Source organism: Sitophilus oryzae, unplaced genomic scaffold (genome assembly GCF_002938485.1).
Source record: "Sitophilus oryzae breed Bouriz unplaced genomic scaffold, Soryzae_2.0 scaffold_381_pilon_pilon, whole genome shotgun sequence".
Lineage (NCBI taxonomy): Eukaryota > Metazoa > Arthropoda > Insecta > Coleoptera > Curculionidae > Sitophilus > Sitophilus oryzae.
The window spans coordinates 2181384-2207536 of NW_022146953.1; the positions used below are offsets into that span (position 1 = coordinate 2181384).

The 26153-nt window shown below is 32.4% G+C and overlaps 3 protein-coding genes across 3 annotated transcripts in view; 2 read left to right on the forward strand and 1 right to left on the reverse strand.

Annotated features, from left to right (window-relative positions):
• Window positions 1-26153, forward strand: part of LOC115885433 (aldose reductase-like) — a 67408-nt gene that overhangs the window by 33039 nt on the left and 8216 nt on the right. The window lies entirely within an intron of this gene.
• On the reverse strand, window positions 15446-16743 carry LOC115885440. Its single transcript, XM_030904357.1, has 3 exons — window positions 16584-16743; window positions 15847-15967; window positions 15446-15612 (listed from the first exon to the last, which is right to left on the reverse strand). Exons 1-3 carry the CDS (start codon window positions 16693-16695, stop codon window positions 15495-15497), a joined length of 351 nt encoding a protein of 116 aa, XP_030760217.1. The 5' UTR covers window positions 16696-16743; the 3' UTR covers window positions 15446-15494.
• LOC115885437 (1,5-anhydro-D-fructose reductase-like) lies at window positions 18585-24528 on the forward strand. The gene is made up of 6 exons (XM_030904355.1): window positions 18585-18750; window positions 20795-20994; window positions 23135-23282; window positions 23786-24036; window positions 24091-24354; window positions 24416-24528. Exons 1-6 carry the CDS (start codon window positions 18691-18693, stop codon window positions 24444-24446), a joined length of 954 nt encoding a protein of 317 aa, XP_030760215.1. The 5' UTR covers window positions 18585-18690; the 3' UTR covers window positions 24447-24528.

The window sequence follows — 26153 nt, forward strand, 5'->3', positions numbered from 1 at the left end:
TTTAAGCAGAATCGTGATTACTCAATGGTCATATTTTATGAAACACCCTGTATAAATTTTTAAAAAATCTTAAAATATGTGAAACAACAAAATAAAATATACGTGTTTAAGAGTTTTCCGAAAAACTCACCGGTTTTTAAATAAAAAATATTTTAATATTTGAGGGGTGGTTTCACCCCCTTAGAATTCGAGTTTCAAAAAATCCCTTCTTATCGAACCTCTACACCCTAAAGTCAATCCGTTTTCCAAAAATTAGCTTTTTACGTCAAGCGCTTTAAGCAGGATCGTGATTAATCAATGACCAGATTTTTTGAAACACCCTGTATAAATTTTTAAAAAATCTTAAAATATGTATAAAAACCAAAAAAAATATACGTGGTTAAGCGTTTTTTCGGCAACTTGACCGTTTTTTAAATAAAAAATATTGTAATATTTGAGGAGCGGTTTCACCCTCTTGGAACTGGAATTTCGAAAAATCCCTTCTTATCGAACCTCTGGAACACCCTAGAATCAACCTGTATGCCAAAATTGAGCTTCTTCCGTTGAGTGGTTTGAGCAGGATCGTGATTAATCAGTGAGTCAGTCACTTAAGGATTTTATAATTAGTATAGATTAATTCATTTCTGTTTCCTAAAATATTTTGAGTAAAAGAAAATATTATGTAAAAGTAGACAAACTTAATCTCGTGACTAAAAGTTTATATGTTGGTATGTTCTATATCTATTCTAGGTATTGTAATTTTCTATAAACCAAACTTACTGACCATATTATACCTCTCTCTTATACGTTTAACATTCATGGTGTTGACGACCCTTGACAAACGAATATATACCGGCCTAAAATCGCCATTAGACCTCACGTTTATGTATACATATATACAAGTATAAAGTATGTAACGCGTATATACGCTCTATATATGTGACCGTACATCGTGTGCAGGATTGGACGACCATTATTAAAATCCCAAACGAAAATGGGAATTAAAATATGCAAACAAGAAAGGGAGAAAGACCTTTTACTACAACCGAAGGCTGAGGAGGGGGGATTAGGATCGCACGCGAAACACATGTGGAGCCATTAATCACTACCACCCCCTCTTGCTCGGTGACCGAGTAGTTAGGGGAGGAAGGAGGGAGGGAATGTATAATTGGATTGTTGGCATGTAGCACGAACGCCACTGGTCGACGACACGGGTTCTCGTGTTTTGAACGGGTTTAATGGAGGAAAATTACCAAAGTTTAATGGATTTGAAATACCGACAGGGTTCAGTTACTTTTCAGTTTAAAATACAGGATGAGGCCTAAATAAGTGCAAATATCTTCAGGACTGGTATATTTCGACCCCAAGAACACGTCTATGAGGTTTTTTTCGCTGAAAAAAGATATTGAAAATCGTGCATTTTCTTTTAAATTTCCTTGTATATTTTTCGAAAACTTTTTAGAACTCCCTCTCTACCGAAAATTTTACCACGGTATAGTTTCTTTAATTTACTCTATGGTTACCTCACTAAAATGGATGCAAATACAGAAAAAATCTGACGGCTCTCAAAATTTAAAAAAAGCATTTTTTTTTAAATTTTCGAACTTAAATAACTCGATTATTTTGGACTTATCTGAAAAATGGTAAAGAGAAAATATATTTCTTTTATCGAGATCTACCAGCTCTGAACATATTTGCACTTATTTAAGGCTCACCCTGTATAAGTGACACAGAGAATAGAACATTCTCTAAAAGGCATTTTTTTATACGATGTACTTAAACAGCCCTTAAACGGTAGCCTACTAAAATGCCGTTAATGCCGATAATGTCGGCGGAAAGTAATGCCTAGCCTTAAGCATTTTGCAAGAGGACCTGTGGGTCAGTGGCTGAGGCTATCGCTTCGTAAGCGAATGGTCCGTGGTTCAAATCTCACGCCGACCAAGCTTTTTTTTTTATTTTTTTTTGCTTATAGCGTGATCTTATTGCATCGGTTTCACTCTTTGTGGTTGAATTGTTTTTCTGGCGGGTTGGTTAGCGTGGTTATTTGGAGGGTGTTAATTCATTGGTTAGTTGGTTATTTGGTGGGGTTGGTTGATTTTTACTAATTTATATTTGTTTTTTATATTTTTTTATCAGTGTCGGGGTTAGTTGCGTTGGTTAAGTTGGTTATTTGGTGGGGTGAATAGCGTTGGTTAGTGCTTATAAAATTCCTATATTTCATAAAGCCTTCAAGTGCGTCACATTAACGACTTCATACCTATTAACGGCATTTTAGTAAGCTACCGTTTAACGGCAGGTTAAGTACAGCCTTTTTTTATATTTTATCGTAAAATATACCTTTACTTGATTTCTACTATTAGCTGAACAAAAGAATACGAACATCTACTAGCTTTAATGTTACGTAGGAATTTTTACCAAGGGACATTTTTTACGTAAAAAGTCACGGAAATGTATTTTTTTACTCAGTACTTTTATACAGGTACGGATGAAAAGTGATTACTCTTCAAAACAGTTAAAACACATGTAGGTGGCGCCCCCTACAAATAGGAGTCATATTGACATCAAAATCAAATTTCTCATGTCAAAAAACTCCCAGACATCAATTTTCATCGAAATATTGACGTCACTTCAGGAATTATTTGGAAAAAATCGAAATAAAAATGAAACTTCTACACCCTGTATCTCCGAAACTAATCATTTTAGGGTATACATTTATACGAACTTTTTTACTTATTTTTATCCACAAAAAACACCCTGTATAATAAGTTCAAAAAAATAAATCAGAAAAAAAAACACCGTTTCATTATCATTTTTTTTCTCGATTTTTATCTCAGACAATGAGTACCAATGGGTGGTCTATACGTACTACCGCTAACCCCTCTTCAATTCTCGTATTATTAACGTCCATTTGCAAAAAAACCGCCGGTTTTTACCGGCTTTTTCCCCAGTCCACGACGACTTTTGTACGCGCCGCCTTCAATAAATCGCCCCGACCGAGGACGGTCGCCATAATTAAGTCCAAACGTCGGCATAATAACATTATTTCGAAGCGGGCCCTTGACTGGCCATATGAATGAATTGTCTATCGGAAGCCACGAGACACGGAGAAGTTTTGTGTTGTCTTCTTGAAAAACAAAAGGTAAAGAACTGAATAATAACAGGGTAGTTCCTCTACTTCTTCTAATGCATATCTACTAGTGGTTTGCGATAACATTTTCCATTGCTTATGGTGAAGTTTTCAAATACGAGCCCTAACAACTATATGTTGGAACAAGGTCATATTTTGGAATTATTGCCCTGATTTTTCAAAATGACTGAAAAATATATGTTTAATTTGTTAAATATAAACATAGCCATATACCCTAAACAACTTGACAATATTTTTATGAATTTGTAAATCAATACATATTTACAGTAGCGGATTTTGTTCATAAAAGGACAAATTTGCTGACAACTAAATGTTGGGACAAGTATTTTTAAATAATTAATATCATCATAGGCGGCTTTGCTATAAACGTCACAAATGTCGCAAACTGTTTACTTCAGCATTGACAGCTTGTAAGTGACTCGATACTTTGAGTAGTGAGATTTACTGTAAGTAATTGTATTTTTTTTAATCCTCCATTTTGTTAATTTAATTCAAAATAATGGTCCGTGGAAAAGCTACAAATCAAAAACTACGCGAAATTATCATTCGTCAATACAGTACGGGAAAAACAATTCGAAAAATTTCTGATGGTTTAAGTATTCCAAAAACCACGGTCTTTAATATAATAAAAAAACACGGCGAATCTGCCAATGTAGACGTTAGAGGTTAAAGTTCGGGAAGGCCAAAAGTTGTATCTCAGAGAGATTTACGAAATTTAGTAAAAATTTGCAAGTCAGCGAGAAGAAGTACTCTTCGCGAAGTAACAGTTAAATAGAATACTGTAACTGGTTTAAATATATCAAGAGAATGTTAAAAAAACAAAACAAAATAAAACACTAAATCACCACAATACCAAAACACTTTTACTTTTACACTGGACGCGTTTCGCTAACATGTTAGCATCATCAGCAGATGATTATAAACTCTAAAACTAGTTTATCGTCTGTTGATGATGCTAACATGGTTAGCGAAACGCGTGTCCAGTGTAAAAAGTAAAAGTGTTTTGTGTATTGTGGTGATTTAGTGTTTTATTTTGCTGTGTAACACCAAAGGTTCCAACCCTCTACTGTAATAAGAGAATGTTGCCGAAAATATATCCATAAATGCGGTCTGGGGTTTTACAATGTAAACTTTTATTTTGTGTGGATAATCAATTACCTGAAGATTATTGATACAAATTCTTATTTAGGCCAAAGAAAAACCGCTACTGACAGAAATTTAAAAGAAAAATCCCTACAATTGGGCAAAATCTAAATTATCGTGGACACAAAATGATTAGAATAAGTTAGTGATGAGTTTAAATTTGATGTTTGCGTTGGAGATCATCGAAAACGAATAATACGAAATAAAGCAGAAGCATAAAGATTGCTTAAAGAGGGTTGTTAAATTTCCTCAGGGGATTATGGTTTGGGGTTGCATGTCAGCAACAGGTTTGGGCAAATTAAATTTTATAGATGGCACTCTTAACGCCCAAAAATATCAACATATACTTGAGACCTCACTTTTGCTAGTGCTCAAGAATTGTTTCCAAACGAAGACTCTACTTTCCAACAAGATGGAGCATCGTGCCATTCAGCAAAATCAACTAAAAATTGGTTCGGTAATAATAATATAAAAGTTCTATCCCATCCTGCAAGTAGTCCGGACCTCAATGTTATAGAAACTGTGTGGCATAATATGATGCAATATTTAAGAAACCACCCTCAATGAACAATTTTTGATTTGTGGACAAATCTGCAGGAAATTTGGGATAATTTTTCTCCTCAAATGTGCCAATCTTTGGTAAATACAATGCCATTAAGAGTTCAGGCAGTTGTTAAGGCGAAAGGTGATGTAACTCCGTATAAAACAAATTTTTTGTTGTGCTGTCCCAATATATAGTTGTCAGCAAATTTGGCTTGATTTTGGCAAAATAAGCTATCATCAAAAGTGATTTGTTTGCAAAGTTATAAAAATATAGTAAAATTGTCTAGATCATATTGTAATGTTTGAATTTAGAATAACAAACAAAATAAATTGAGTCATTTTAACAAATTACTATATTTATTGCAAAAGACCTTGTCCCAACATATTGTTGTTAGGGCTCGTATACCTTGGTTTCTGGAGATTACCATTAATTTTGTTTTTGTGTTGATGTTTAAACACATTGCTTTGCTCTGTTCTTTTGTTCTCTTATCTTGTTGATCAGTTGTAGGTCATATTTGTCATGACTATAGCGGATATTGTTATAAACAATAGCAGGGTGGTTAAAGGAAAAAAAAAATTACAGGACTTAACTTATACTAAACTTAACTTATATCAAGTTCCTATTTATGCCAAAATGAATGAAGCTGAATCATATAAAGTATACATTGTGTTTGTCGATAAAACGTTGTAATACATAGAGACTATTTTTGGCGTTTACGGGGAAACAATTTTTCCTTATAAATTATGTAGGAAATTAAAATGCCAGGTTTTTTCTACGTAAATATATTGTAAAAATCACAATTAATTGTTTGGTGCAAAAATCTCGTTTTTGATTTTTTTGGAGATACCAGGGTTTTTCTTAGTGGGGCAGTATACTACTACCCAGCCAATAATCGAAATTCCGAAGTCACAACAGTCGTAAAATGTCCGCCATAACGAGATCCGACATTCCTTTTGTGGTCGTTACTATTAGTTGAACGGCCATTACGTTTGGTCGTCGTTTTTTTCGTCCTTTAGCAGGCTAGGAGATGAAGTAAAGACATTGGAATCAGTATAATTAAAGACCGAAGAGGGAGATAAGCTTGAAAGGGAAAGTATTGGGAGAAATAAAAAAGGGTGACGTGTTAAAATTTGACAGATTGCTATCGGGAAACTCTTTTGTTCCTAAATGTGACCAGCATAATTCTTCTTTTTGTAGATACGTTTTTTTTTTGTTCTGTAAGAAACTAATAAGTGAAATTCTGGTTTAGTACCCTAGAAGCAAACTATGTTAAGTCCAAAATGGTCAAAGTCTCAATGGTTAAGTCAAAAATTGGTTCCAAATTGTAACATAAATACCTGAGCCCGTATTTTGTAACTTTGACATAAAAACGTTACGCTTTCAAAGCGGTGAGCGCAAGTATTCGATCAGCGAAACGCAAGGCAGTCGATTTTGGTATTCTCGTTGCCATGCGAATCGTGTTCTGGATACGCGTTGAGCACATATTAGCAACATCACAATTTCTAATGTAGCTAACAGTCAAAAGTTGATAACTGACGGATGTAACAATGAAAAATGTCAATGTTACGTGAATTTCATAACCTATTATTAGGTTACGTCAAGCTATTTTTCTATGGATGACATTATTCTTATTATACGAGGGAAGTGTTGAAGACTCTTCTAAGCATTTTCGATGTTTTGAACAATATTTATAGCTGCCAAGTCGTAAATTATCAATTACTTATTGAGGAATTTATATCAGAAGTATTAATTTTCATTAAAGAGCAAGATAGTGCACAAAATCACAAATTTTTCGATTTTCACTGACAGTTCGACAAGCAAAACGATCCTTTAAAGCAACCGTTTTCAAAGCGCTTAGCGCAATCAGTAAAGACGCCAAGCGCGTCAGATGAGAATATCCAAATTGGTAGTTAAGTGCGCGCTCAGCGAAAATTAACGTCATATACGCTGAGCGTCTAAAAGCGCTTAGCGTTTTCGGAGTTACAGAATTCGGGCCCTGTTGTACAATTTTCTGTCAAATGTTTTCTTATTATATCAGTAATACACTTTTATTTGGACTTGGTTTATATATTTGGTTAGGGGCAATTAGCAGCAAGCTTTATTTTTAAAATTTGAATTAAAGATAGCTTGGTATGACGGAAAAGGTAGTCGTCATAACAGGTATAATTATACGTCTTTTTGCAATTTCCTGGTTACGACACTACAGCCAGGCAAAAGAGAGCTGTAAATAGTGTAAAGTCGTTTTGTTCCAAAATATAACTGTATTATCTTTGAATAAGAAGACTAAGGAAGGAGCATAATGCTATCCATGTGTTCATGCATGGTGGGCGGAAAAAGCACTCTAAGGTGGGGATCCTTGACAGTTCTGTTTGACGATTCATTTGAAACATTTGAATTTGATTTGAAATTTTGTGGATTTGTCAGTCTTTACGGAGCTTATTTTATGTTATTTATTATTTATTCTACTACTGATAGTTGTATAAAGGTAGTAAATCTAGATGGAAATTGTGGCAGAACTTAAATTAACAGTGACACTATCGCGATTTATCGAAAAAGACTCTAAAATAGTTGGTTGTGTAGCGTGCGGTAGGTCTCGGCAAAAATTGAGTGAAATAATGGAACAACTTTTCGCTAGTAAGTGACTATATAATATACATACGTGTAGTAAACCGATCATTTATGAAATTCACTTAAATTAACTAAATTATATATTTTTTCTTGCATTTTTGCTTTTATTTACTAGGTACTTGTCAAAGATTAGATGTCAAAGAATTTAGATACGACAATTTGACTTACCTGCTTCAGTAGCGTATCGGATGTTTGTGTTAATAAATACTTATTATAACTTATCTATTTTTATTAGAATTATATATTTTTATAACATTTATTCACAACGTAAAATAAAATAACAAATTATTGAGTCTACCCCACGTCTACCCTACATCATAGTTTTACATTTTTTAAATACAATTAGAACGGCACTGTTCAGCACTATTTGAGGCCCATCGCGGTGTACCTAAGATTTTTGATATGTTCCTTCCTTAGTCTTCTTATTCAAAGTGTATTATCAAGTGCTTTGGCTGAAGTTTGGAGTACCTGGCATTTAAACCACTCTATAGAAACTACACGTGACAGCGATGGTAAACCTTCATAAGAAAGTAAGAAAAATTATTTCAGATAGATACTAAACTATTTTTAAAGACCAAAGTTTTACATTTTGAACAAACCAATCTTTTACAAGCAGGCAAACCAGTTATATGCAGGAACGACTGAGCTTTGAATGAACGCTTCCAATCTTTTCCTTCGGCTTTATCTCCATCATTTCCATTATACGTACCCCTTCCTCCATGCTAAATATTCTCCTAATTTGCGATTGTAATTTCTGCGCCAGCGTTGCATGTCGCCGACTGCCCGACGAGTTGACGTTTCGATTCAATTCGTTCATCCTCAGTCCGCGGCGTCTATGTAAATAGGCGGCCATTGGTAATGAATACGCTTATGGGCCTCGAGTCAGAGAGCCGGCACAAGCCATAGATGTTAAATGCGATAGATAACACTATAAAACCACAAAACTACCTATATATTTTCGTCGAATATATATTTTATATATCATCATCCTCATCATCATTATCATCTTCAGCTTATTCAACCATTTCTAATGATAGTGTAGCATCCCTAACATAATTAAATATTCTCTTTGTAGTTGAGCCCATTGTTGTCTGTTGTTGACCATTCGGGCCCAAGTTATCCCTGCCAATTTCCTAATATGTTGGTCCCATCTCAGGTCTAGGTCTCTTAATTTTTCATGAGACCATGCTGTAATTTTTGTGGTCAATCTGTTGTCCGTTTTTTTTGTCAGGTGTCCTGTTCATTGCCATTTGAAGGATTTGACTCTGTGGATGACATCTATTACCTGGGTCTTTTGTCGTATCCACTCTATTCTTTTACGGTTTCTCTTAGTTATTGCCAGCATATTTCGTTCCATTGAGCGTTGTGCGACCTGCAGTTTCCTCATAATGTCCGTTTTAAGTGTCCAGGTTTCGCATGCATAGGTGTCGAATGTTTTCTTCTTTAGGCCCAGTGTGGCATTCCAGATTTAAATATGATTGAGTTTCTTCCATAAGTACCCCATGCTAACTTGATTCTTCTGTTGTTTTCTGGTAGTAGAGATCCCGAGCGGTGTATTAGTTGTCCCAAATATATATATTCTTCTACTATTTCCAGTTTAGTGTTATTTATTAGAATTCCTTTTCTTCCTACTAGTCCGTTATATATTATTTCAGTTTTTGTTAAATTCATTTTGAGACATCTCTCTCTCTTTCTCTCTCCCTCACTCTCACTCTATTGATGATTCCATATTTTGAAAGGGACATAATTTATATTCCCCAACTGAAGAATCGTTCTTCTTCAGCTAATGGTAAACTGCTGATGGACACATACCATCCAGTTCGAAAGGACCCACTCCAGGAAAGTTTTCTCGTTATAATTCGGTTTTAATATATTCTTTTGATGATAATAATGTTATTTAATAATTAATTTATATTCCTCAACCGAAGAATCGTACTTCTTCAGCTAATGGTAAACTGCTGATGGACACATGCCATCCAGTTCGAAAGGACCCACTCCAGAAAAGTTTTCTCGTTATAATTCGATTTTAATATATTCTTTTGATGATAATAATGTTATTTAATAATGAATTTATATCCCCCAACCGAAGAATCGTATTCTTCAGCTAATGGTAAACTGTTGATGGACAAATGCCATCCAGTTTGAAAGGACCCGCTCCAGGAAAGTTTTCTCGTTATAATTCGATTTTAATATATTCTTTTGATGATAATAATGTTATTTAGTAATGAATTTATATCCCCAACCGAAGAATCGTACTTCTTCAGCTAATGGTAAACTGCTGACGGACACATACCATCCAGTTCGAAAGGACCCACTCCAGGAAAGTTTTCTCGTTATAATTCGGTTTTAATATATTCTTTTGATGATAATAATGTTATTTAAAAATGAATTTATATCCCCCAACCGAAGAATCGTACTTCTTCAGCTAATGGTAAACTGCGGATGGACACATTCCATCCAGTTCGAAAGGACCCACTCCAGGAAAGTTTTCTCGTTATAATTCGGTTGTAATATATTCTTTTGATGATAATAATGTTATTTAATAATAAATTTATATTCCCCAACTGAAGAATCGTACTTCTTCAGCTAATGGTAAACTGCCGATGGACACATGCTATCCAATTCGAAAGGACCCACTCCAGAAAAGTTTTCTCGTTATAATTCAGTTTTAATATATTTTTTTGATGATAATAATATTATTTAATAATGAATTTATATCCCTCAACCGAAAAATCGTACTTCTTCAGCTAATGGTAAACTGCTGATGGACACATGCCATCCAGTTCGAAAGGACCCGCTCCAGGAAAGTTTTCTCGTTACAATTCAGTTATAATATATTCATTTGATGATAATAATGTTATTTAATAATGAATTTATATCCCCCAACCGAAGAATCGTACTTCTTCAGCTAATGGTAAACTGCTGATGGACACATGCCATCCAGTTCGAAAGGACCCGCTCCAGGACAGTTTTCTCGTTAAAATTCAGTTATAATATATTCTTTTGATGATAATAATGTTATTTAATAATGAATTTATATCCCCCAACCGAAGAATCGTACTTCCTCAGCTAATGGTAAACTGCTGATGGACACATGCCATCCAGTTTGAAAGGACCCGCTCCAGGACAGTTTTATCGTTAAAATTCAGTTTTAATATATTCTTTTGATGATAATAATGTTATTTAATAATGAATTTATATCCCCCAACCGAAGAATCGTACTTCTTCAGCTAATGGTAAACTGCTGATGGATGGCTAAATGATTAAGAACAATCATTTAATCGATTGACCACCAAATAACACCGGCTGATAGCACTTATATCTCTCTAACTCTGAACATCGAACACATACAAGCAAAGGGCAGTTTTTTCTCACCTGCCTGAGCACACGCGACAAAGTGCACCTCTCGACAGCCAGCGGACTAATCTCGCCAATAAATTACCCCGAAACCCGGGGCAACGTTTTTATCGGTTCATTCTCCTTATCTTCGGGCTGGCCGATCGCGACAACGGCCATGTTTGTTTTGCGGAAGTACCCAGATAAAAGAAGGGAATGCATAATAATCGTAAAAAGGTTACGTGGAATGCGGACAGGTGACGCTGTAGTTATCACTTTACCGTGTTATTTATGGATGTAGTAAATAAAAGTTTTTTTAGCAGGTATATAGAGTTTCGCTGATCTCACTGGGCTTGCATTAAAAACTTCTAGGAATCTACCATAGATTAAGTATTGTAAATGATGTAGATTGTATGAGAGAGGGATATACAGGGTGTCCCAGGCTGAGCGTGCATTAGAAGTTTCTAGAGAACTAAAATATCTAGATCGGAGATTTTTTGCACATTCTTGTTTCACAACATGATCTATCGATTAAAAATATTTTCAATATGGCGGCACTTTCGGAACTACCGGAAGTTAACAGCAACTTTCTTATTTTTTTTATTATATACTTAAATTCTCTGTAAAATTTTATGAATTTTGATAACATTAACCCTTTCGGAGAAAAAAATATTTAAAATTTTTGGAGGACAAAACTGCCTGTCAAAAAAATCTATATAGCCTAAACGACAAATTTAGTGATTATCCCAGCCACTGTGGCATAAAGAAGAGACATATGGCTGTCTATTTCAAAAATTAAATTGTATCATATAATACCTTTTTGAAGAAAAAAGATGAAATACAGTTGCAGTAAGGGTGACTTTGTAATTTGAGGATACAGGGTGGGCCACTGAAAACTTTCAATGGCTATAATTTTTAAACCAAAAAAGATAACAAAAAAATAAAAAATACCGTTTCTATAATATCGAGGGGGAATACATATGACGTATTTTTTGAACCATCCCGAGCTACCCCTTAGGCGGCACCCCTACTCACTTGAAAATCTTAAATGGCAGCACCCCACTTGTGGCGCTTTTTTGGAAAGCCCATGAAAAATGCTAAACGATGATCATAAAGTATTTAGGGTGAAATTGAAAAAATACCCCTTACACGAAAAATTAGGTGGACATTAATGAAAAAGGTGATTTTTTCAGCATAAGTCACAAATTGGGACCCAACTAAATGCGGCAAATGAGGTATTTTTCAAACTACCCCAACCCACCCCTAGGTGCCACCCCCTCACTTCTAATCGCAAGATAGCGATACCCCCCACTTGTGACACTTCTTTGGAAAGCTAATTGAAATTGCTAAACGATGGTCATACAGACTTCAACAAAATTACTGGTAAATAGTAATAAGAAATGTGGGTGTGACAATTTGAAAGACATTTAAAATGATAATTTATTTTAACAATTGCTCAAAGTGACAGCCGTTTTGTTCCATACAAAAATACAAACGATTTTCAAATTCATCTCTCACTTTTTGGAAAGTCTCTCTCGGAATATTTCGACATGCTTCAGTTCTCCTCTGCCGCAATTCTTGCAACGAACCTGGTTTTGTCTTGTAGACTATGGATTTAGTGTAACCCCACAAGAAAAAGTCTAAAGGAGTGAGATCAGGTTACCTTGGCGAGCTACTCGATTGGACCCCTTCTGCCAATCCATTGCCTTGGATAATATTTATCCAACTACCGCCTTGTGACAATAGAATAATGCGGAGGGGCTCCATGTTGCTGAAAGTGTATGAGGTCTTCATTAAGAGTTATAATAGATTTCTTTGTACCAGTTTTTTTCTCGCAATGGTACATGGATACAAAAATAATTCATTCTATTGATTTTGACACGTTTTGTTTTTTTTTTATTTTTAGCTCCATTTTTCTCGTTCTTTTTTATGACAGTCGTTCAGCATTTTTTATACGCTTTCCAAAGAGGTGTCACAAGTGGGGTATCGCTATCTTGAGGTTAGAAGTGAGGGGCTGGCACCTAGGGGTGGGTCGGGGTGGTTTGAAAAATACCTCATTTAGCTGGCTCCCAATTTGTAACTTATGCTGAAAAAATCACTTTTTTCATTAATGTCCACCTAATTTTTCGTGTAAGGGGTAGTTTTTCAATTTCACCCTAAAAACATTATGATCATCGTTAAGCATTTTTAATGAGTTTTCAAAAAGGCGCCACAAGTGGGGTGTTGCCGTTTAAGATTTTCAAGTGAGTAGGGGCAGGTCGGGGTGGTTCAAAAATTACATCATATGTATTCCCCCTCGATATTATAGAAACAGTATTTTTTATTTTTTTGATATCTTTTTTGGTTTAAAAATTATAGCCATTGTAAGTTTTCAATGGCCCACTCTGTATATAAATATATGATTGGATAATGATATAATGAGACTATACACTAACTAATATATTCAGCAGCTGATACATTGGGACAGAAGCATTATTAATCATACTAATTCATTAGAGAAGGGTAAAAAATAGACAATTTTTTTTAAATTTCGAAAATCAGTTCAATAAATCGGATAAAATTCGAAGAAAACTGTTTAATGAATGAAAGAACGTTAACCATCAAAACTAGCCAAGTTCTTTGGCAAAAACAGACGTCGGCACGCAACTCGGCTATTAATCAACACCCGCGGAGGCTCTCCTACTGAGAGGCACCGCTGTGCTCCTGACTTTATCCCGGGGCGCCTAAAAAAGACGACCCCGTTTGTCTTGTAAGTTCGAAAATAAAAATAGCGAATAAAATCATCCACCAACAGCATATAAAATTGGATCAACTCAAAATTTAACTAAAAAAACTAAAAGAAATAAGTAAATTACCAACAGATATTCAGGCTGAGGCGACAAACGCCATATCCAAACTACCTCCATTTAAATCCCAAATAACTTATGAAAAGGAATACAAAAATTTTCAAAAATGGAAACAATTAAAAAACGTGCGAGAATCTCCTCGTTGTTAAAGTATCATTTAATCTACCCTTGTGGTTAAAGTACTATTTTATCTATTATTTTTGATAGATATAAGGCAATTCTAACAATTGCCAGGGAAAAAATATACTAAATTCAGTAAAAATAAAATTATCTATTAAATAATTGTATAATAAATAAATAGTCATAGTCAATAGACTATAAATTCAAACCGCTCACTCCTATATCGAACACTCTTTGCTCAGACTTATTTATTTTCAATTCGCAATACTAACGAGTTCGTTAAGCCTTCGTCTCTTCTTCAATTTGCAAGTGTAATTTAAATCTCTCCTATTGGTCATCTAATTAGGAAGATCTTGAGGAAGACCTTCGTGACGATGATTAGCATACGATCAGTGGCAATCGGCACGAAATGAAGACATTCATTTCAACGGGCCACCCAGCGAAGATCGATTCGGCATCTTCATTAGTTCCATTAAGTTTCCTCTTTTTCTTCTTTATTTATTCACGGTATTGTGTAATTTATGTTGCAGTTTTCGTTGAATTACGATTAGCAATTTTATTTATAGATTTGTGAAAAAAAATCACCAATCATAAGTGTCGTTTACATGCTTCCTTATTAATTTTAGAAAAGGGTATATTGTTTTATTAAGAGTAAAAATGATACTTTTTGTAGCGAGGCAACTTTTAAGTCCATTGTTACCAACCATGGACATATTTCGGTGCCAGGCTGACCAATTGGAATTTTTAGAAAATTCAAAAACACGTCAATTTTGTTTGTGAGGGGGACAACTTTTGCCCCCAAAATGATTGCAAAATCTTCAACCCTCTAAGCGGGGGTGTCATCCCCCAACTTTTTTCAAATCGGAAGGGGGTCAAGTGGCGCCGCAATGAAAAGAGCTTTCTATTCTCTATATTTCCCCGCTTCGTTTTTGAAAATGAGAGAACAACTTAAACGCATAAGTCACAGAACAGCTAGCTAGCAACTACCGCACCTGATCGTTCAACCTTGTTTGACCTTGTGGCTAACATTAACAAAAAAAACATTTAATGAAAGTTTTTAAAGTACTGGATTAGATCAGGCTATCTATCTATTTTTGAAGCATTGAACTCTAAAACATTTCTTTATGTCATGAAATAATCAATTAAAGAGGAAGACACCATGCTTAAATGATACTATAGCGAAAATAACTGTCGGCAATGCCAATAATAAAAGAGTTTTTCCTCTTGTAAAGACAATCTGGGGACATACTGTATATTTATTTATTACTTTGTGTTTACTGATAATATCATATAATTAGTATTACAGTTGCTGCTTAGTTTGATAGGTATTAAAATAAAAAAAAAATCTATAAGCAATTATGAAAAGTGTATAAACATTATTACATTTTGTGGTGTCTGTGTCAATATTGGATTTAGTTTATCTGAAAATCATATTATTTATCCACTAAATCAAAAACAAAGCAATAGAAAAGAGTTGTTTATTTCAAATTATTTGTTTACTGGAATAATCGAAAACAAGATTTGTTAACTACTACTTGGCACTGTCATTAACCAAAAACTATTTAAAAATAATATATTTTCATTTGGTTGTATGTATGATTTTCTTCATTTTTTTTTATTTCTGTATATGTACATATTTGCAGCATATTCTCTAATAGAGAACATATCTATATAGTTTTTTGAATGAATGATTATTTAGAGTATTTTATAATAATCTTTAATAATACTTGTTAAATGAATATACAATAAATTATATTTTGTTCAAAATTGATTCTTTGCAAACTATCTTGTAACAGCAATCTGGAAACGGGTCATTGATATCTCCATCTAGAATTTGACATTCCCCGTCTACTGCTACTGTAGAGCACCTGATTTAGAATTAAATATAATTCCAAAATTATATATATACATATATTAACTTATAATACTATATAGAAATGTGTTATTTTTTATAATAAATATGGTTGTTGCAAACAGATCTACAATCAACACAAAATTTGTAGTATTGTTTGCACTGTTATTAAGAATAAAACTAGCCAAAAAACAACAAAATACTTAAAAGTTTTGGCATCTTGTCGTAAAATATGTTAAATAGCTCTTACCCTTCCAGGGCTAGGTCCAAATTTGGTTGACAGGTTGCTATGGCGCAGCTTTCTGACAGTTTTTTTCTTTCACCAAACCCCAGCTCTCCGATGTCCTGGTACAAACTGAAGCAACGGTTATCTAGAAATACAAATACAGTATGGTTAAAAAGATTGTAAATATATACAGAGTGTCTCATAAATAAATGTAAGTATTTTAAATAGTAATGGTGATCTGGACAAAGGAAACATATTTTTTGTTTAGTTTTGAAATGACGACATTAACTGGTAATCAACAAAATCCCGGCTTATTCGACGGCTTTTTTTTGCTACATCCAATGAAAGTATGGATGAAAATATGGCGATATGAGAAACTGCAATATTTACTAAGATTTATTCTTTCAATTTAGTTCAAATTAACAGTAAAAATGTATAATTATTAGTAATACAACTGATATAGGTAACTAAAATTAATCTTCTTAATTTATTGTATAGAAAATGTAGGTAACGTAGAAAGTGGTAACATTACACAATTAACAAATTTCAGGAGAATTATACAACCAGTTACAATACATGCGCTTATTTAAGGGACACCCTGTATATATACGAAACTACTTAAATATTTAAGAATGGCAAAAAAACATTTAACATACGTATTCGAAATTTTTCCGAGAGAATTTTTGGTCTACAGGAAATATTGCCGAGTGGTACTTTTCAAAATAATCACCCTGTATACATTATGTATATTAAAAACTCACCTGGTATTTTATGGGATGCCCTTTCTGTATCGTTTCTCAAAATTATCCCTACCCATGCCATAGTACCGTGACAAAATAATCCAAAAATAATAGTAAAAACTAAGAGCTTCATGTTGATTCTAACTAGTCTGTATTGCTAATAAGCTGTGGGTCAAGACACGATATGGACCGACCATGTGATTAATATTTGTTAAAAATAATAATAAACAATGATAACCGTCTTACGAATATACAGAATTAGATTGTTTATTTGGATTTTCCATAAGATATAATACCACTAAATATATTTTACTACGAAATAAATCACACAAGTTTAATATTAGAATAATTAAAAATAATGCAAAAAAAAATCACATCTAATCACAGTAAAAGTGTAATAAAAAAAGGTGTTATAAAAAGTTTATATGATAGTGCAAAAAAAATATGTTCAGACGACATTTCACTAAACAGAGATATAAACCACATAAAAAATACATTAATAAAAAACGTCTATACACCATATTTTATTGACAAAACATTAAATGAAATACAAACCCCAAATCATAGACACAATGATAACAATACCCAATATAGAACTTATATTTCCATACATACGAGGCGTTTCGGAAAAAAATAAGAAGGATAGGAAAACTATATAACATACGAACATCTTTCAAAACACAAAATATATTTAGATACATTTTATCGCATACTAAACCAATGAATACAGAACAACAAACAAAAAATGTAATATACAAAATACCATGTGAATGCGATAAATTTTACATTGGTGAAACATCTAGACCCTTAAATGTTGGAATTAAAGAACATAAAGATTATTTAACACAGGATTATAATGAAAGAAGCGATAGCCTCTAAAAGAAAAATAAAAAAGGCTTTTTTAATACAATCTAATCAAATTAAATGTATTGCTCATGCATCTGTAGATGTTAGTAATGTATAGCAATCGCTTCTTTGATTTTAAAGAACATAACATACGTAAAAATTAAAAATAATCATACAGAAAGTTTGGGGTTTTTTGGTTTTACCTTATTAAATTGTTATCAGGTAGTAATTGTTAATTTTGAAGGTTAACTTAATATAATGTCATTTTAACAGAACGTCAACGGTTTTCTGCAGACGTATCTGTTTAAAAAAAAAACAAAGTGTTCTCGAATAGTTGAATTTTAATATTTTAAATAGTTTTTTTCTTTATTCTTTGTATTTTTTTTGCTTCCGACGACGGAAAGAGATAAACTTTCCAAAACTATTTTATTTTGTAGATTTTCTTGCAGTGGTGAAATACCCATATAGGATTGTTTGGAGAGATGAATCCGCCACATAGGTATAGACATTTTTTTTAAAATAATGCCATACGATCGTGAAAAAAAACGGCGTCAAAGACGGCTGGGGAATGACAATCGATGATAATTTTGGCGAGGCTGAGCTCTAGGCGTCATCTATCGACATGAATAAAACAATTAAATGTGGCAAAATATTTTATATTTTTTGAAGCATTTTGAACTTTCGGCCTTTCTTTTGAGTTTTTTTTTGGGTAGAAATGAGTAATTTATAATTTATTAAAAAAAAATTACGCAATGTTATTCATTACATAGCCAAATTTTCGCAATTTTATGTAATTTTAATTTTAGTGTTTTTCATAATCGTACGACTTATTTATAACGAATATTCTTTCGAGTCTATTAGTATATTATTTAGATTAAAATCTCTGAGAATAACTGAAGTGAATTATCAGTAGACATACAAAATATATTAAAACCAGCGGTGGAGGATCTTTTACCAATATATTTTAGCTCAATTTTTAGTAATAAAATATTATGAAATACACAAAATTATAAAAAAACAGCAATAATCAGGGAACTAAAAAAAACGAATTTTCATGTGCCATGAAAAATTGTTTTTTTTTGTTTTTTTTTCAGTGACGAGGAAAAAAATAACTCCCTGCCACTGGTTAAAACAAACAAGTTATCTAATGATATAGTACTACAACATTATAATGTAGATTATTTAAATATAAGTCATATTAACGGAAAGTCCGTTAACACATTAGTTTTTGTAGTGATACCAAATTCTTTCATAACATCATTTATTTTGAAATTTTTTCAATATGGCCGTTCCAAAATTTGGAAAATGCAATATTCCGGCTGTGGGTTACGGTACGTTTTCCGTAAGTACCTAAATGTTAAATATTTTGTGCAATTTTATCATATATTTTAAAAAAGTATTGTATCAAAGATTAGCAAAATATCGTCATATATCAATATACAGGGTGTCCCAGAAATAAGTGCAGTATTTTAACTGGGAGTATAGTTCAACCACAGAAACACGTCTTTGAGGTTTTTTCGCGAAAAAATATTTTGAAAATTCGGAATTTATTGAAATTTTTTTGGAATTTTTTTCTTTTTTGGAGTTTTTATTTAAAAAAAAATAATTTTTTGTCAAAAATTGTCTCAAAATTTTAACGAAAAATCTTTTTTTTTGAAATTTTCAAAGTAAAATAACTCCGTTATTTTGGACTTATTTGAAAAATGATAAAGATAAAATATGTTTCTTTTATCGAGATGTACCACCTCTTAAAATACTTGCACTTATTTCTGGGACACCTTGTATATATAGTTCATATCAAATAAACTTTTAGTCATGTAATTAAGCTTAATCGGCACAGCGTTGCCTATTTTTACACATTTTCTTTTAATCAAAATATTTTAGGAAACAAAAATAAATTAATAATAAATATACAGGGTGTTTCAAAACAAATGCGAAAAACTTCAGGGGGCGATTCCTTGTTCAAAATAAAGGGTAGTTTGCTTCATAAACGTCGCGGTACAAAGATGGGGGAAAAATAATGTTTTTATTTTTTATCTTGAAAACGAAAAGAGATAGACTAATGAAATTTTATGGAAGTATTGCTGTTATGAAAACACACTTTCTGATAATTTTTTCACTTTTTTAAAATAAGTGGAAGGGGTTGAAATAAACTACCCCTATCATTCTTGTTATCGAAATTTAAAGAAAAATCTTATTAAACACATGCAAAAAAAATAATTTGGATAGCTTGGTTTGTTTAGAAACTTTTTTATCTCTTGTGTTTTTTTGATAAAACTACCGATTTGAAATTAAAAAATAAAATGTAAAGCATTACATGTCAGGACAAAAGATATTTTTAGATAAAGAATCTAGTGGGCTGCTCTAATTTTTTTAGGAAAAAATCTAGTGGGCCGCTGTCACTTTTTAGGATGTTTCTAATATTATTTTATTGACCATTACTCTACTGCAATACGTTATTATCTAGGTTCTTATTATTAGCGTTATTATCACTAGATTCTTTATCTAAAAATGTTTTTTATCCTGACATGTAATGCTTTACATTTTATTTTTTAATTTCAAATCGGGGAGTTTTATCAAAGAAACACAAGAGATAAAAAAGTATCTAAACAAACCAAGCTATCCAAATTAATTTTTTTGCATGTGTTTGATAAGATTTTTTTTAAATTTCGTTAACAAAAATGATAGGGGTAGTTTATTTCAACCCCTTCCACTCATTTTAAAAAAGTGAGAAAATTACCAGAAAGTATGTTTTCATAACAGTAATGCTTCCATAAAATTTCATTAGTCTATCATTTTTCGTTTTCAAGATAAAAAATAAAAACATTATTTTTCCGCTATCTTTGTACCGCGATATCTCCCTAATGGTTGACTTTTGACCCAACGTTTATAAAGCAAACTACCCTTTATTTTGAACAAGAAATCACCCCCTGAAATTTTTCGCATTTGTTTCGAAACACCCTGTATAAACAGTTATTATTTACATCAACAAAATTCATGTCCTTAAGAGTACTTAAGAGACATAAAGGGCCATTACCACAGCTTTCCTGTTCAAAATATTCTAATAAAGTTGCGATGATTTTTTTACGGCTATTAAGCTATCTTGTACACTCCGCAGATGTTCTAAATTCGACTGCAAGGTCTGCTAGTATTTTTTTTAAGCTTTTGATTTAGAAGTCACGGGCACAAAATTTATCTTTATTATTACACAGTCTAATTAAATATACAAAATCAAATAATACTTGAGATATCTGTTTTTCTTTCTCAAAATGTAACTTATTTCTCGAAATGTTCTTCGAGACTTACAGTTGGGATATGGAATCTTTGGTGTATACTAGTGTGTTATTTTGTCAGCTTAGTGTTTGATTATAATTATTATTCTACAGATTGTCGATGAAGAAGTACTAGAAAAGGCCCTAGGAGCTGCCATCGAAACAGGTTACAGGCATATAGATACAGCTCATACTTATGATAACGAGCATTTGATAGGGAAAGTGTTAAAAAAATGGTTTGATTCTGGAAAGTTACGTAGAGAAGACATTTTTATCACAACAAAACTACCGCCACATGGCGTTCATCCTGATAGGTACATGATTTTAAGATAAATTATAAAATATTTTATAACCTCAAAACTTAATGATATATAGTCCCACGAGAAGACCCAGCTGTCACTGTCCTAGTTACACAAATGTCACTGTCATAGTGACAGTATCTGCCATTTTAATTGACAGATCGATTGTTTCTCTGTTATTTTTTTGGACTTTGTTTGTCGAAATCTTTCTTTATTTGTTGGACAAACTATATTAGTTATTAAGGTAGCCGTTAAAATGTTGATATAAAACCCAAAAATTATATTCGTCACATTTTGCTAAAAAATGTTGACTTTTTGGTATTAAGTATTACTTGACTATGACAGTTGTATATCATTTTAATTATTCAAAAGTTACTTTAAAAATGTTTTCGAATCTGCCAGAAAGCACTCTGAATCACCTAACAACTTTAATAAACATGTCGTTCCAAAATGGTATTTTTCCAAAATGTCTCAAGACGGCAATAATCATTCCTCTGCATAAAGGAAGAGACAAAGATGAAGCTTCTAACTATCGCCCAATTGCACTCCTTCCAACGCTATCTAAGATCATAGAAAGGTTGGTTAAAAGAAGGCTGGTATCTTTTCTGTTTAAGTACAAAATACTTACTGAATATCAATTTGGATCTCTAAGCAACAAGTCCATAAATCATTCTACAGCAACAATTTTCTGTGATTTTTCTAAGGCGTTCGATTGTGTAAATCACAAGATCCTAATTAATAAACTGCAGCACTATGGGTTCAGGGGATCATCTCTCGAATGGTTTAAGTCGTATCTGAGCAACAGAAGTCAACTTGTGAGGGTGGATACCACGTTGTCTTCTAACAAGCCAATAGAATGTGGAGTACCACAAGGCTCAGTACTAGTCCCTATTTTGTTTCTTCTTTTTATTAACGACATTGCTAACATAAACATCAGTGGCAAAATATGTCTTTTTGCGGACGACACTAGCTTCACTTGGAGCAACAAGCACTTACTATTACGGCACTTCATAGGATTATATCAAATGACTTAATCACCATTAAATCTTGGTGCGATTCGAACCTCCTGAGTCTCAACATTTCTAAAACTAAAGCTTTGTCGTATAAAAACTCGCTGCAGCCTTTTGTACTTAACAACACCACCATTGACGTCGTAAAATCTGTAAAATTCTTAGGGCTTGTTGTGGACAATTCTCTGAAATGGGACATACATATCGAAGCTTTGTCGAAAAAATTGAGCTCTGCCTGTTTTGCTTAAGGTCTGTTTCTAAGGAGCTTAACTTGTCAGTGGCTAGAACTGTTTATTATGCACTTTTTGAGGCGTACCTCAGGTATGCCCTTCCATTCTGGGGTACGTGTTGTGCAACTTAATTTGACCGCATTTTCAAGCTCCAGAAGAGAGCTGTGCGATATTCACTGGGACTGAACAGCAGAACTCATTGCCGGGACTTTTTTAAAGAATTAAAAATATTGACTCTTCCTTCCTTATTTATATTTGAATCTGTTTGCCTAATACGTAAACATGTATCAAGCTTCTCAAGAAAGGCCATCTCACACTTATGCACTCAGGAACGCGGAGCAAGATCTTTATCTACCTACCCCACGCTCAGAGTTAGTTAAAAGTTCAATATTATACAACTCGAAAAAAATGCACACTACGGTTTCTACGACACAAATGCTTTCTACGACGTAAATGAATTATATTTTGAAAATCGAATTTGATCTTGTAAACACTGGTCTAATGTTTGCTATTGCTATATTTGCTAATGGCATCGAAATAAATTTATTTAGAGGTCATTGATATTTACTATAAACTAACTAAATATTTTTGAATATCATTTTTATTTTTTTGTTCTTTGACATTGTAAACATTTATAAAGGTTTCTTCTAAACAATAAGACTGACAATATTATTTGTATAATGTTTTGTATGATCTTTTGTTTGTTTGTTTGTGTACCTTGTTTTTTTACTTTGTTTGTTTAGTTTACCTTTGTCTACAAATTGAAAAATTTTTTGACAATAAAGGCATTTATTTATATTTATTTATTTAAAGTAAATTTATTATTCTGTCAATTTATATCGTATGTCAAATAAGTCTTCTCTTGTCTCTTTGAATTCAACTTTTTTATTAATAAACTGTAAAAATTCGTTTCAGAGTTGAAAAGTTTTTGAAGGAATCTTTGGAAAAGTTGCAGCTTGATTATATTGATCTCTACTTGATACATTTTCCAGTTACAACCAAAACTAGGTTACATGTGCTTCCATTGGAGGTTGAACCCACAGATCATCTAGCAGTTTGGAAAGTTAGAATCAATTACTTTATCTTACTATGACAAAAAAAAATTCTAATAGAATAGCTATACAGGGGTAGTATACATGATTCTAGGAAAAAAATAAAGGTGACTTTCATTAGAGAAGTATATAACTAAATGTAAAGTTTTTGGTATATTAAACAATTTATAAAAATGAAGAACAAATTTTAAATTTCAATAAAAGCTACTTAAATTAGAACTTACCCTGTAGAGCCTAATAAGTAATTCAAATAACCATTGCAATTTAAATCAAACTAAGACTTGACCCGGAAAGCAATACAGAGTGAGACAAAATTAATATTGAACATTGGTCACTTTCAAAAAAGTTACGCTTTTATTTTAAATGAAACACATACTGGGTGTTTATTCCGATACTCATTGGAGAATTCACATCTCTTCAAAATACTGTTTAAGTTTTTTCAATATTTCTGGAAAATTCATAAAAAATAAAAAAAAAATCAACAATATTCTTCTGATGTTCTGTCTCTTTGCAGAAACTAGAAGAACAAGTTGACTTGGGACGGGTCAAAAACATCGGCCTGTCAAACTTCAACCAAAGACAAGTCGCCAGAATTCTGGAACATTCCAGAATTAAACCAGCAGCCAACCAGGTTGAGCTTCATGTGTATTTACAACAGCCTGAACTAGTAAAATTCTGTCTGGACAACGGTGTAGCCTTGGTCTCGTATTTTTCATTGGGAAATCCAGGAATTGCCAAATTCTTTGCCGCACATGGCTCCGGACAGTAAGCAATTGTAGTTTTCAAAATTTCAATAAACATTTCCCAAAAAAATTTTAGTTTAAAGTTCAAACAGTTTGGGCTTCTGGATAATCCAACCGTTCAACAAATAGCAGAAAAACATCGTAAAAGCACAGCACAGGTTTTGTTGAGATTTCTTGTTCAAAAGAATATCTCAGTGATTCCAAAAAGTATCAACCCCGATAGAATCAAGCAAAATATCGATCTGTTTGGTTTTAATCTGGACGAGGACGACGTAAAAGCTCTGGAAAGTCTGGATAAGGGTGAAGGAGTGAGGGATCTAGGCGAAGTATATTCACAGGCGTAAGTGAAGTTTGGAATAAACGATTTTTGATGTATTTTAAATATTTTATTTTATTTTCAGGGTCAGGGATCATCCAGAATACCCCTTCTAAAATGAGCGAAATTGATTTTTGTATTTTTTTTTCGTGTATATATTTTAATGTTTTATATTCAAAATAAAATTTGAGTTTGGTTCGTATTTTTTTTAATACGGTCCTGAAGGAGGTGAAAGAAGGGCTTTTTGAAAAAGAGATTCTAGGTGTCTATGTTTTGCTAAGTGCTTTAACATTTGAATTTTATAAAAATTAAAAAAAATACGGAAAGGGTAAAAACTAGGTTTGAAAAAGGTTTTTTTCTTAAAATGGTTCTTCTAGTATTTACTACATTTTTTGACACTTGTAACAAAAACGCCACCGTGCATACTTTTGGAGAACATTTTTTTTTCCAAATCTGACTTCAAGCTTCAAACTCACATCAATCTATGGAGGCGCAAAAAATCTATTATGCTTTAATAATCTAGTTGATAAAAATATGGAATTTTATGATAGTATCACAAATAATATTTGACAACAAGCTTTATAAGTTTAAAAAAATATAAATTTGAAATGAATTAATGTTCAGGTTTATTTTTCATTGATGCCCTTTAACGGAAAAACGAAGCACTTTTGTATAATTTTGTTTATTTTGATTAAAAAAAAAATATGTAGTTGTTCTATGTCTACGTAATATTGGACACCCTGTATAATTAAATAAATTTGTTATCAGGTTTTTTTATCAATTTTGCGTTTATCAATTAGCAACAACTAGCAACAAATAATAATTACCCAATTGTTGATAAAGTTTATAGGTACTTTATCTCAAAATTATTTCATACATTCGAGTCAATATCCTTCAACTGGGAGATAAGAAAAAATGCATACTCATAGCGGAATTATTAAATTTACACAACTTTACGTAATTTTGATATCAATTAATTTATTTATATGGAGTTCCTTTCCGGCTGGTCCTAAAATTATTAATCTTAGATTAAAGAAAGAATTTAAGCGATTTCCGAGTAGAAAGATATGCAAAAAATATAATAAAACCAGTAGCGGAGGGAACGAAAGAAAATATCAATAAAAAACCAACGTCTATATGAAAAATAAGGCTTAAATTTTTCATAAATTTAGTTGAAAAGTTCTTTTTTATTTATTTCCATGATATCGTACAAAAATACGTCAATATCAAAATATCTTAAAGAAATAATAATTCGAATAATTTAGAGACTATTATTCAATATAAACTTGTAACTTGCCACAGGCACTATACAGGGTGAATATTAAACAAGTGCAAATATTTTCAGGGCTGGTAGATCTCGATAAAAGAAACATATTTTCTCTTTACCGTTTTTCAAATAAGTCCAAAATAACCGAGTTATTTTTTTTTGAAAATTTAAAAAAAGTAGGTTTTTGGCTTAAATTTTGAAAACACTGGATCTTTTCTGGGTTTTCTTTCTTTGTAAATTTAATCCTATGTAAATACAGGGTGTCCCAGAAATAAGTGCAAGTATTTTAAGGAGTGGAAGATCTCGAGAAAAGAAACATATTTTCTCTGTATCGTTTTTCAAATAAGTCCAAAATAACGGAGTTATTTTATTTTGAAAATTTCCAAAAAAAAAATGATTTTTTGCTAAAATTTTGAGAACCACTGGATTTTTTCTGGAAAATTTAATCTACTACCTATGTTGCCATATTATTAAGAAATTATGCTATTTAATTAAAAACTAAAAAAATTCCAAAAAATTTCGAATTTTCAGAATTTTTTTTTCGCGAAGAAAACCT

Excerpts from the sequence above, each read along its gene's own strand:
- LOC115885437 (XM_030904355.1), top strand. The coding sequence starts at position 18,691 with ATGGCCGTTCCAAAATTTGGAAAATGCAATATTCCGGCTGTGGGTTAC. Across the intron at positions 18,751-20,794 it reads TGGGTTACGGTACGTTTTCC|ATTGTCGATGAAGAAGTACT; the intron begins GTAAGTACCTAA and ends ATTATTCTACAG. Across the intron at positions 24,355-24,415 it reads GGCGAAGTATATTCACAGGC|GGTCAGGGATCATCCAGAAT; the intron begins GTAAGTGAAGTT and ends TTTTATTTTCAG.
- LOC115885440 (XM_030904357.1), bottom strand. The coding sequence starts at position 16,695 with ATGAAGCTCTTAGTTTTTACTATTATTTTTGGATTATTTTGTCACGGT. Across the intron at positions 15,968-16,583 it reads GGCATCCCATAAAATACCAG|ATAACCGTTGCTTCAGTTTG; the intron begins GTGAGTTTTTAA and ends TTGTATTTCTAG. Across the intron at positions 15,613-15,846 it reads TTGGACCTAGCCCTGGAAGG|GTGCTCTACAGTAGCAGTAG; the intron begins GTAAGAGCTATT and ends ATTCTAAATCAG.